This window comes from Toxotes jaculatrix, chromosome 17 (assembly GCF_017976425.1).
Source record: "Toxotes jaculatrix isolate fToxJac2 chromosome 17, fToxJac2.pri, whole genome shotgun sequence".
Lineage (NCBI taxonomy): Eukaryota > Metazoa > Chordata > Actinopteri > Toxotidae > Toxotes > Toxotes jaculatrix.
Genome location: NC_054410.1, coordinates 15,137,316 through 15,147,784, shown reverse-complemented (window position 1 = coordinate 15,147,784; position 10,469 = coordinate 15,137,316). Strand labels below are relative to the sequence as shown.

The following is a 10,469-nucleotide window of genomic DNA, read 5'->3' as shown; positions in this document are numbered from 1 at the left end:
TGTCTGGATTTGTTTGTACTCGCCGGAGCTGAAGAGTTCGTTTGGATGCCAGCAGCTAAACTGACTTCTCCGTTGTCAGCACTGTTTTGTCTGCGGACGCTCCGCCGCACCACACACGGGAGGAAATGAAGAGAAGTTCGCGCTGCCGTCGACCTGCAGCTCCCACCTGGAGGAGAAGGGGCGCGCTCAGGTGAGAGCGAGAGGCTGCGGGAAATGTTGTGAGGACATCTAGTGGTGGAACCGAGGAACAGCAGGTCACAGCTGAGAAAGAGAGGAAGAGCAGGGATTTTCTTTACCCACGCTTAGTTTGCATTATCAGCTTTTTCTGTGAAGTCAGAAGTTTTATGTGGAAATGCACTTTTCCATACACAACATATGATTGATGATAAATGACAACCTGACCGTGAAGAGAAAGATTCAGATGCGTTAATCTAGATTACAATATAATTTAAAATATTATTTTGACTGTGACTTGAGTTTTGCCAGCAGGACTACCCCCCCTTATTTTTAAACCTTACGTCTTTATTGTTGGTTTTATTCTCGCAAAAAGACAAAACAGGACAAAACCAGGCAACATAAATACGACACCCAACAGTAAATGAACAAAATGCATGCATGTGTTTGCTGTATAATATCACACATATGGAGGTACGTGGTTTTCACAGGACAGTGAGACACTTTAGTAAACTATGACATCCAGTGTAATGAGTGATGATCATACTGTGCTGCCATGGACACACAGTAGTGTTGTAGGAACATCCAGTGCCCATTTATAACTGGCTTGTTTGCATACTTCTTTGCAGATGCTCACATCTCTCGAATTGTCTCTGTCATGACATTCCTCATGCATATCCCAGTGTCAGCTGGTGCATGTTTGTTTCCATTTGTCTGTGGGGAATTTGACAGGCAGGATGCAAAACAGCAACAACAAACACTGTATATGAACCATGCAAAATTTATGGGCAGCTGAGCTCAATACTCGAGGAACCTATCTGCATGGGCTCGCTAATATTTCCGTCTCAGCCTGTATGGGAATCTGGAGGGCAGGAAAAAAAAATTGAGGAAAGTTATTGCTCAGATAGTTTTCAACCATGATGCCACCGCCTTCTTAGATGCACATGAAAACAGGCCATAAAGCTGTTTAAATATAGTTTCTCTGTGACACCCAGGCTGGTCCAGACATGTGTTAGCTGACGCATCCAGAGCATGTAGGCCAGTCAGGCCTCAGCTCTGACACAGTTTGTGCTCCCATGCAGGGGGTATGAGAGAATCTTAGATAGAGTTTCTCCCGTGCCTCCTGTGTTATTAATAAACACAAAGTGTGCCTATGTTTTCCTGGAGACAGACACACCGCTGAGCTGTCCTTAAAGCTCAAAGCACACTGTGGCCATAGCTGTCTGGACTGTTGCCTCTGAACAAAGTGAGTAGAAATATGAGTTAATGTGAACTGTTACTCATTAGTATAAGATTTAGTATTTGACAATGACTCAAACAGGTTTTAAGGCGTTCTTATGTGTGGTTGTTTGCAGCTATCAGAGTTGTTAACTTGATTACATTTTACATTGAATACCTCTGTTATGCAAATTAACCTGAAACTAATGACCAGATAAAAGGGATTTCATCATCATTTACTGTTTTTGGTCATGTGATTAATAACAGTTCTCTCCCTCTCCTTCCTTCTACTTCACTTCTTAGCAGCTCATGGACATTTAAGGATCAATAGAGGATGAAAAAGAGATGGCATCTACTAAGGACTCACCCATGGAACTTGGATTCGTTGGAGAGATCACAGAAAGCAGCCACACCGATTCTGAAATAGAGACAATCATTCCCCCAGATGAGTGTACACAAGACCCCACAATGGAAATGGACCAGGCGGTCATGGACAACTTGGGGCAGCTTTTCGAGCGATGCATCCAGCAAGTGTCCCGTCTAGAGAAGCAGCGGGACGAGCTGATACAGGAGCTCCTCCATCTGCAGGAGCCCATGCTGCGGGTTGTGGAGCACCTGAGAGGGAAGGTGGTGGAGAAAAATAGGCTGCTTACTCTGACTCAGCTGGATTACATGGCTGTTTATGCGGAGGTGCAGCAGGTGAAGAGGAAACTGTTTGCCATGGCCAGAGACTGCATCCAGAGCCAGGTGACACTGGCTGCACAGGAGTATGAGGTGGCTCAGTCTGCTGTTACACAGGTAGGAATCAGTGGATTCATGATCTCTGGAGGGTTGATGGTGGGTCACTGTGAAGTATGCTGCTGAAACTGAAAGGATATCTGAAATCAAACCCATACAAATAAAGTTAGAGCAACGTTGTCTGTATTGGAGCACTGCATAAAATAAAATCAAACAAATAAAATCACAATTGCACACCTTTCAATGCTCACTTATAACAGTCCCATACATTACTCAAAGTGTGAAGTATGGGAAAACATATGTAGAACAAATACACACTTCATTTTCATACTTCAATACAGAATAATCATAAGCAAAACTTCTAACAAGAAAAAAAAACTCTTAGCAAATGAATGGCTTTAAATTTGGTATTAAAAATAATCCAACAGTAAAAAATGTCTAAAACTCAGGACTAATGTAAAAAGTCACTGTATTTCAATTCAAGAGATGAGCTGATCTTCTACATGTATAGGATATATTTTGTTTTTGTCAATCAATCCATAGGAAGAGCTCAAGGCCCACATCCAAAGTCTGACTCAGGAGCTATGCGAGCTCCCAGAGGCCCACAAAAACCAGCTTAACTCCCTGAGGGACCGGGCTACTAAGCTCTGCAGGCCCAGGACCATGAGCGATGTCAGCCAGTGCCGCCAGGCTTCTGTCAGACTGCAGCGGCGGTTCAGCGGCAGCGTGACGGCACTGGAGGGCTGGTACGAGCCTCGGCTCATGGCCCTGCTGAAGAGGAGGCAAATTGGGGAGGACGCATTGAGAAAGAGCAGAGAGCAGGCGATGGACCAGAAGGCCAGCCTGGGGCCCCTGCGACAGGAAATACAGAGACTGGAGGTGCAGAAATCCTGTCTGGAGCAGAGGATCAATCTGATGGAGAGGGAGAGGGAGGAGAGCATCACACAACACAAGGTACAGAGACTCAAGACAAGTAGGATACAACACGTTTAGAAAATGTGAAGTAAAACTATACTGTTTTTCAGATGTTTCTCCCCTTTACTGCAGGAGACTGAGGAAAAATTAAAAGAGACTCTGAGAGAACTAGAAGTGGAGTTTGAAGTTCAGAGAAAATCTAAGAAAGATTTGGAGGATCTTAAAGAAGGCCTTTTAACAGAGCTGAAATTTCTGAGGTAGGTTTATTCTGATGTATTTGTAACTTACTAAACATTGTGATCATCAGGATAAAAATTAAATATGACTAACAAATACCTTGTTTTGTAGAGGCTGCGATTAAACCAGAGGAACCACTGCAGAGGAAGAGCACTAAATTTCTATTTACAGTGGATATTCTTACCATGGAGATCTACATCAGACCAAACCACAATATTCACATTTAATGTCTAACAGCTGAAAATTCTGACTTTGTATTTATTCAATTCTACAGATTAATTAACTTAGCAATTCGTTTTACAAAATACTTCTTCAATACAACCTCACGTCTGCCACGTTGTGCCAACAACAAAAACAGGTTTAATGTAAATATTTTTTTATTATGAATATACTTAAGTTCACAAGAGATCAGATGCAGCACAGAAAAAAATGCAGAGAGAAAAAACACATACAAGTGACAACACACAATCTGGAAAATTCATACTACAAATATCAAGCAAAAAAGAAAACCTACAGTATGTACAATTTTATTAAAAATGGATCTCTGTAGAAAGGTTTCAGCACAACTAATCAAGAAGAAAGAAATAAAACCATCAAAATCCAAACCTGAACGATGATGGATTCATCTGCGATGGTTTCCATCACAACCCAGAATGGAGTACTGTGAGCTGGAAAAACTAAAAGATCTAAAAGTCTGACCGATTCAGACAGTGTTTTAAATACTTCACAACATGACGACAAAGCAGCATTTTCTTCTTTAATTTTCTACAAAACCTCTGCTGCCCAAAATGTTTGTTTGTTTTTTTTTTTCTTAAAAAGGCATTACTGCTTATGCACCCAACACTGGAAAAGTGATCCATTTTTAACAAGCATGTCAAATGAAGAGACGTGGAGACTGGACTCATGCCTGGACCTCTGAATCTGCAGCACCTTCTGGGTCCTCGTCATTGTAGATATTTTCAGCCTGAAGCAATTTAAAAATATTTACTTTAACTCATATGGACTGTTGTAATAAATGCCTTTTAATATTAAAGTTCTCCATATTGTGTCTTATATTTACGCAATTAAATGAAGCTCTGACACCTCTACCATGTAACACAGCTCTTACCATCTGCCAGACTTGCATGATGTTGTCCTCTGATACAGAGCAGATGACCCATGGCTCGTTGGGGTTCCAAGAGAAATCTGAGATTTTAGCTGTGTGTCCTCCATGGATGAACTAAGGACAAACAGAGCAGGAGGGATGACTACAGCACCTGAAATTTAGTTTTAAAAATACACTTTTTTTGTGATCATGCCGTGGGCACACACACGCACACAAAACCATAAAACTGACCAGCAGCTCAGGAGGCCCATCCTCAGCATCCTCTGGAGACTGCTCCTCTCCGATCTTACTGAGGTCCCAGACGTTGAGCCTTCTGTCTGTGCCGCTGGAGGCCAGGATGGTTTCGTTATGAGGAGACCACTGAACCTGTTGGGTTCAGATGGACTAGATGTTACGTTTCTGCCACAAAGTAAAACAAACAAGGCACCGATCCACCCCAGCTCCCTGGGCTCCTCACTAGGGAAGCCCCCTGCCCCAGCGTCTTTAGTGCACGTACATGCTTTTGTGTGTGTTTCGTTCACTTGGTGTGGGTAAAATGCAGAGAGTAACTGAAAAATGACTGTTGGCTTTTAGTTGTTTTCTATTAACAATGGCTCCTTTGAATCATATCATACAGAAAATAATTATACTATACTATTCCAGAACATGGTCAGCTGCACTCACTTATGGCTCAATTTTTTATTTACCGGCCAGTGTATAACATAACTCCAGTTCTTTGGGATCAAATTTGGGTATTAGAAAAACTGCAAGTGCAGAAGAGCCAACTCCATAGTTCATCTTGAAAATTTACTAAACCTTTCAGGTAAACACCTGCCCTCTGATTGGACTGTCATTGTCCAATCAGCTTCAGGTGTAAAAACTAGGTCATAGTTGTAACTTCAGCATCACGCAGTCTGTGGACACATGTCTTTGTGTAACTTCAACACTGACACCACTTGTTTGCAGATTTTATTCAGTCTCTCTCTCACACTAATCTGAAACCCATACAGAGTCGCCAAACAATAACTGCTATAAACTTTAGATCAAATGAATGTAGCTGATCAGAGGTTCAATTCTTACCTGGAAGATCTCGTCTTTGTGAGACTCAAACGAGTGCAGCTTCAGCTTCAGGTTCCTCAGGTCCCACAGAGCCACAGTCTAAAAATAAAAGTAGTCCGTTTTCACTGATTAACCTCATTATACAGAGAGAATAAGAACAGATTATGCATCATTTTATTGCAGCGTGCTGTGTAAGAGCTGTATAGAGCATGGACCTACCTTATCTGCAGAACCAGTGGCCAGGATGAACTCGCTGTAGGGATTGAAGGACAGGCAGTTGACCTCAGCTGTGTGAGCGTCCACTGCATGGCTGGGCTTGGAGGTGTTGTTGGATCGCGTATCCCAGCTGTGCCAACACAAACAAAAGCGCCATTGTTAAGAAGAGTTCAAACTAAACAAAAACTTTGTTTCTTGCAAGTCATCACAGAGGTTGATGAATTCTGTTGTTGAGATAAAGGCTGCTCACATCATGAGTTTCTGGTCATCGGCCACAGATCCAAAGAGTGACTCATGGAGCAAATGCCACGAGACGTCCTCCACCACAGCAGTGTGGCCTGTGAAGATGGTCTTGGCGTCAACAATCTTCCCTTCCTTGGGCACTGTGCTGATGTCCCACAGGCAGATAGTCTGTAACAGGGAGCGAGGATGGGTAAAAAATGTACTAACCAAACACAGTAAATAAACAGAAACAGTAAAGAAGAGAATAGCAGGCTGCTTACATGGTCATCAGAAGCACTGAGGAGGCAGCCACTGAGGTTTGGGTTCCAGGAGAGGCCGTAGCCCTCTTTTTGGTGGCCTCTCAGCCGCAGATCTGGGGTGCACTCGCCCGAAGGATCTTCAATAATGATAAAAACAAAGTAACAAAAATTGTGCAGACACAACACTTGCCGTACACTTTTGAAAAAAGTGTTTTGCCTGTAATCTTACCAGGTTTGGAGGGATGCTTTGTGTAATCAAAGACCAGCACATCACTTGTGGGGGTCTTGGTGGCAATAATGCAAGGATTCTGAGGCATGTAGCGAGCTCTGTTCACTTCTCCCTCATGGTTGATCTTGATTTCAATCTCTATCTTCCCACTTACAGATCCAAAGCCTCCAAACTCTGAAATAAAGAGCAGCATGTGCATGAAGTGATTGTTGCAAATGTCCATGTGTGGAAAAAAAAAACTCTATTCTACAATGGTGTAATTTAAGTAAGCATGGCAAACTGCATTTTTTAAACTAAAATATTATCAAAAACAAATGTACATACCTATATTTTCTGAAGCATTAAAGATTTCAGCAAAATTTAAATTTATTAATTCATTGAGAAAAATGGTGAGCCACAACATCCTAATATAAGAACTTTATGACAGCTTGATTACAATGAATGACAGTAATGTTTACAATAAAATATCACAGATTTTCCCTCACCTCCTTTCTCGCTGTCATAGTGCGAGGCATCAAACTGGGCATCATCATTTGGGAGCTGAACACTGGCGATCACAAGGTGATTCTGCTCATCAGAAGTGTGTGTCCCCAGAACCAGTCTGTGCACACTGTAGTCTTTACCCTCTGGTCTGCGAGTACGAGCATTAACACAAATATTTCATTCAGGCCTTTCTCTTGTCATGGTTTGGTGTATGTCAGGATGCAACAGACAACACATCACTCACCTGGTGACATCTGGCAGCCACTGGGCAGTGAGGCTGGGCCACTCCAGGGCGTGAGTCATGACCAGGTCATAGAGGAAAGGGGTGTTCTTCTTCCAGATCTTGTACTCCTCATTAATCACCCTTTCCTCCACAGCATCATCAAATGCGGCTGCAAAGTAATAGTAACCAGCAACACAAAGCTGTCAAAACTCAGCCATGCTGCGTTCAAGTTTCAAGGACTGAACAGGGAATAAATGGGACGCAGTGAAAGTTAACATTAGCTAGCACTCGGGTTTATTTTGCCGATAAGCTAACGTCAGCACACGTTGCAAGAGTTAGCTACATAGAAAGAAAATCCCAATCAGCCTGTGAGGTGGATCCTCAGCAACATATCAATCCATGTGGAACAGTGAGTTAACCTGCACTCGTAAATTAAAACCCAGCAGCCAGCCTGCTAGCCGCTAACGTTAGCTAACAGTTAGCTGGTTGGTTTCTAACAATGAAAGGAGACGCTGGCCGGCGCGCCAACAACCACCGGTCCATCCGGACTCGTACTTCAGGACACTCTGGACTCCACACAAACATATTTGGTCGTCTAATGAACTCCCTTACCGTCTTTATCAGCCATTGCGTCGTAGTTAAACCGCTAATACTGGCAAAGAACAGTATTTTTTGGAGGGGGACAGCGCTCCGAAGACAGCACGAAGGCTTGCAATGGCGCCAACTCCATAGAACACGACCAGCCAATCAGCATTCACCAAAACCGACAGGAAGTGATCACCGTAACACATCACTACTTCCGGGACCTCCTCCTGATTTCCATGTTGTAACCAGGTTGTAACTCGGGTGTACAACGACATGGTGAAGAGTTCGTTTGTTCATCTTTTTAGACGTTAAATAAACTCATAGCTACAATGGACGACCGTAAGTTAGACCTGACAGAGGCTCAGGAAGCTGTCAAGTCAAAATACCCACCGATCAACAAGAAATATGAATGTAAGTCTGCATTTATGATGAATAATGTAGTTGGCAAGGCTCCGCTACTGTTACTTTACTAGTGAAAACAATGATATAAAGTATTTTCAGTGTTCACGTTATAGCTTGGTTCATGCTTAACTAGATAAAACTGTTTATCTAAATTAAGTGACATACGGCACACATATTCGGCTGCTCTTAGCAACAAGTTAACTTGCTCTGTGTGATCATGCTACCATGTTTGTGATTTTACAGATTTGGATCACACAGCAGATGTACAGTGAGTGTGTTTTGAAATCTTCATAAAGTGTTTGTCAGATCACATGTTTCTCTGTTGTTCCTCGGTGGTCATTATATGTTTTCTCTTCCCAGAATTCACTCCTGGGGAGATTCTCTGGAGGAAGCGTTCGAGCAGTGTGCCATGGGCATGTTCGGCTACATGACGGATACAGAAACAGTGGAACCCACTGATACTGTTGAAGTGGAATCAGAGGGTGAGATTCACTGTCTGTTCAACACAAACCTCAATCAAAATGATTCTATCAACTGTACTGTCATTAAACTCTATGTTACCCCTCATCATACCTTCTCAACAGGTGAAGACATGGAGTCTCTTCTCTTCCATTTCCTAGATGACTGGTTATACAAGTTCAGTGCAGATCTTTTCTTTATTCCCAGGGTGAGTGTGTTGTGGTTAGTTCTGAGTTATGGCTTGTTACACCTATTGGTGGTGGTGCTACAGGAACAAACAACATTGTTATTTTTCTGTGTGAGGTTTGTGTGTTCTCCCTACCCAACACATGCACATCCTACACTACAAAGACACAATATCAAATGGATTAGAGACTGTTAACTCAAGATTGGTATTATGGTGAGAGACTGTCTTCATGTGCCTGCCCTACTGGCAACCAGTCCTAGTGTATACCTGCCTTGTACTTACTGTTTTCTGGGATAGACTCCAGACCTGTGCAAAATACATCCAGTAATTTTTACACCACTGTATCTTTTTCTCAAAACACATAAGTGGTTGTTGTTTATGCACAGACACCTTCATTATTTATGGCTCAATTACACAATAATAATGTGTTTCCTCATGTTATTCTCTTTGGCAGGAGGTCAAAGTGTTGCACATAGACAGAATGCGCTTCAGGATCCGCTCCATTGGGTAAGTCTAGGTACCTGTTCGTAATACATGAATGCTTTGTAGAACCTTGTTAGTTGTCTAATGTTATTTTGAAAACATGCATTTCTGAGTTCTGATTGCTAGATTTTTACAGCTGACAAAGGCTGTACATTGCCGTTCAATCTCACATAGCCCACATTGGTAGCTTTGTTTGTAAGTGTGACTAAATTTCCTCAGAGGTTAAGGCCATAAGCCTTAAATGTTTACACTATTTTGTTTATCATCTGTATTTTAGTTTTTAAAGCTTTTATTTTTCTCCCTAAAGCTTCTCATTTTTCTTTTATTTGTTAAAGGTGGGGTGAAGAATTCTCTCTTGCAAAGCATCCACAGGTAGGCTAGTGAAGGAAGTGAAATGATACTTAATAGAAAAATTATGTGAAATTAATAATGAAACATTACTGCAGTGCATTTTATGTCAAGTTCTATGTTGTGATTCCAGGGAACAGAGGTGAAAGCCATCACATACTCAGCAATGCAGATCCATGATAAAGACAAACCAGAGATATTTGCCATTGTTGATATCTGACGACACCTCCAGAGGCAAATCGCATTCATGGTTCGATGGAACTGGATATATCCACACGGCCAATTTAAGTGGCCTTTTTATCTAAGGCACTGATTATTGACTTGTAAAACCTTTTCTACTCGTAGGATGAACTGTTTTACTAACTAATTCTCTGATTAATTATATGACACTGATATCTCAAGAAACATTATTTCAGAAATCACGTTACTTTAAAATTGAATGAGGGACAACAGAATGGAAATAATAGAACTTTTTACTAAAGTCATTATAGAAGTAAAACTTATTTATTGGTTTTTTCAGCCAAGTTTTACTTGAAATCCTTTTGCAAATTCTTATTCTTATTTATGACGTTTGACCTTATGTTGATGCCTTATTAATCATTGTAAATAAATCAACAATTAATTGTTTATTTCTCTAGTGGGATTGAGGAAATGGCCTCTCGTACTTAAAATTAAAATCTAATTTTTGCATATTTTGTGAACTCATTCTGGGGCACAGAGCCATAAATGGGAACTATGTTATTAATAAATACATTTGAGAAAAGAATTACATAGAAAAGATGGTAAATAAACGATGCCCACATATAACTTTCACACATTCTTTTTGAATTATTTAAACCTCCACACATCGAAGTCTATAGTATATCTAAATGTGAGTATGCCGTGTTCTTTTGTTGATAACACTGTGGTTGTTATAAATTCTTCAGTCAGGACAGTCAAAATTGTGA

The 10,469-nt window shown here is 41.4% G+C and overlaps 3 protein-coding genes across 6 annotated transcripts; 2 read left to right on the top strand and 1 right to left on the bottom strand.

The window, feature by feature from the left end:
- Positions 1 to 54: 54 nt before the first annotated feature.
- Positions 55 to 3,915, top strand: LOC121197391 (syncoilin-like). Of its 3 annotated transcripts, none has more exons than XM_041060982.1 (5): positions 55 to 190; positions 1,699 to 2,190; positions 2,674 to 3,084; positions 3,178 to 3,302; positions 3,394 to 3,915. In XM_041060982.1, exons 2-5 carry the CDS (start codon positions 1,738 to 1,740, stop codon positions 3,404 to 3,406), a joined length of 1,002 nt encoding a protein of 333 aa, XP_040916916.1. In that variant the 5' UTR covers positions 55 to 190; positions 1,699 to 1,737; the 3' UTR covers positions 3,407 to 3,915. The 3 variants fall into 3 exon arrangements, with proteins under 3 accessions (XP_040916916.1, XP_040916918.1, XP_040916917.1); XM_041060984.1 differs by lacking the exon at positions 55 to 190 and adding an exon at positions 1,299 to 1,420; XM_041060983.1 differs by lacking the exon at positions 55 to 190 and adding an exon at positions 1,330 to 1,420 and having other exon boundaries at positions 1,696 to 2,190.
- A 142-nt stretch (positions 3,916 to 4,057) lies between these two features.
- On the bottom strand, positions 4,058 to 7,809 carry LOC121197389 (histone-binding protein RBBP4). 2 transcript variants are annotated; one of them, XM_041060979.1, is made up of 11 exons: positions 7,671 to 7,809; positions 7,080 to 7,227; positions 6,838 to 6,983; positions 6,353 to 6,526; positions 6,145 to 6,263; positions 5,892 to 6,052; positions 5,645 to 5,771; positions 5,447 to 5,524; positions 4,619 to 4,753; positions 4,391 to 4,501; positions 4,058 to 4,246 (listed from the first exon to the last, which is right to left on the bottom strand). In XM_041060979.1, exons 1-11 carry the CDS (start codon positions 7,684 to 7,686, stop codon positions 4,184 to 4,186), a joined length of 1,278 nt encoding a protein of 425 aa, XP_040916913.1. In that variant the 5' UTR covers positions 7,687 to 7,809; the 3' UTR covers positions 4,058 to 4,183. The 2 variants fall into 2 exon arrangements, with proteins under 2 accessions (XP_040916913.1, XP_040916914.1); XM_041060980.1 differs by having other exon boundaries at positions 6,145 to 6,260.
- A 55-nt stretch (positions 7,810 to 7,864) lies between these two features.
- zbtb8os (zinc finger and BTB domain containing 8 opposite strand) lies at positions 7,865 to 10,333 on the top strand. Its single transcript, XM_041060985.1, has 7 exons — positions 7,865 to 8,054; positions 8,289 to 8,313; positions 8,406 to 8,527; positions 8,630 to 8,712; positions 9,146 to 9,198; positions 9,510 to 9,546; positions 9,656 to 10,333. Exons 1-7 carry the CDS (start codon positions 7,973 to 7,975, stop codon positions 9,740 to 9,742), a joined length of 489 nt encoding a protein of 162 aa, XP_040916919.1. The 5' UTR covers positions 7,865 to 7,972; the 3' UTR covers positions 9,743 to 10,333.
- The last annotated feature ends 136 nt before the right edge of the window (positions 10,334 to 10,469 follow it).

Coding starts and splice junctions, on each gene's coding strand:
- LOC121197391 (XM_041060982.1), top strand. CDS start 1,738: ATGGCATCTACTAAGGACTCACCCATGGAACTTGGATTCGTTGGAGAG. Junction 2,191..2,673: donor CTCAGTCTGCTGTTACACAG/GTAGGAATCAGT, acceptor ATCAATCCATAG/GAAGAGCTCAAGGCCCACAT. Junction 3,085..3,177: donor AGAGCATCACACAACACAAG/GTACAGAGACTC, acceptor CCTTTACTGCAG/GAGACTGAGGAAAAATTAAA.
- LOC121197389 (XM_041060979.1), bottom strand. Junction 6,984..7,079: donor TGGCTGCCAGATGTCACCAG/GTGAGTGATGTG, acceptor TCGTACTCGCAG/ACCAGAGGGTAAAGACTACA. Junction 4,502..4,618: donor ATGGGCCTCCTGAGCTGCTG/GTCAGTTTTATG, acceptor GTTTGTCCTTAG/TTCATCCATGGAGGACACAC.
- zbtb8os (XM_041060985.1), top strand. CDS start 7,973: ATGGACGACCGTAAGTTAGACCTGACAGAGGCTCAGGAAGCTGTCAAG. Junction 8,713..9,145: donor ATCTTTTCTTTATTCCCAGG/GTGAGTGTGTTG, acceptor TCTCTTTGGCAG/GAGGTCAAAGTGTTGCACAT. Junction 9,547..9,655: donor CTCTTGCAAAGCATCCACAG/GTAGGCTAGTGA, acceptor TTGTGATTCCAG/GGAACAGAGGTGAAAGCCAT.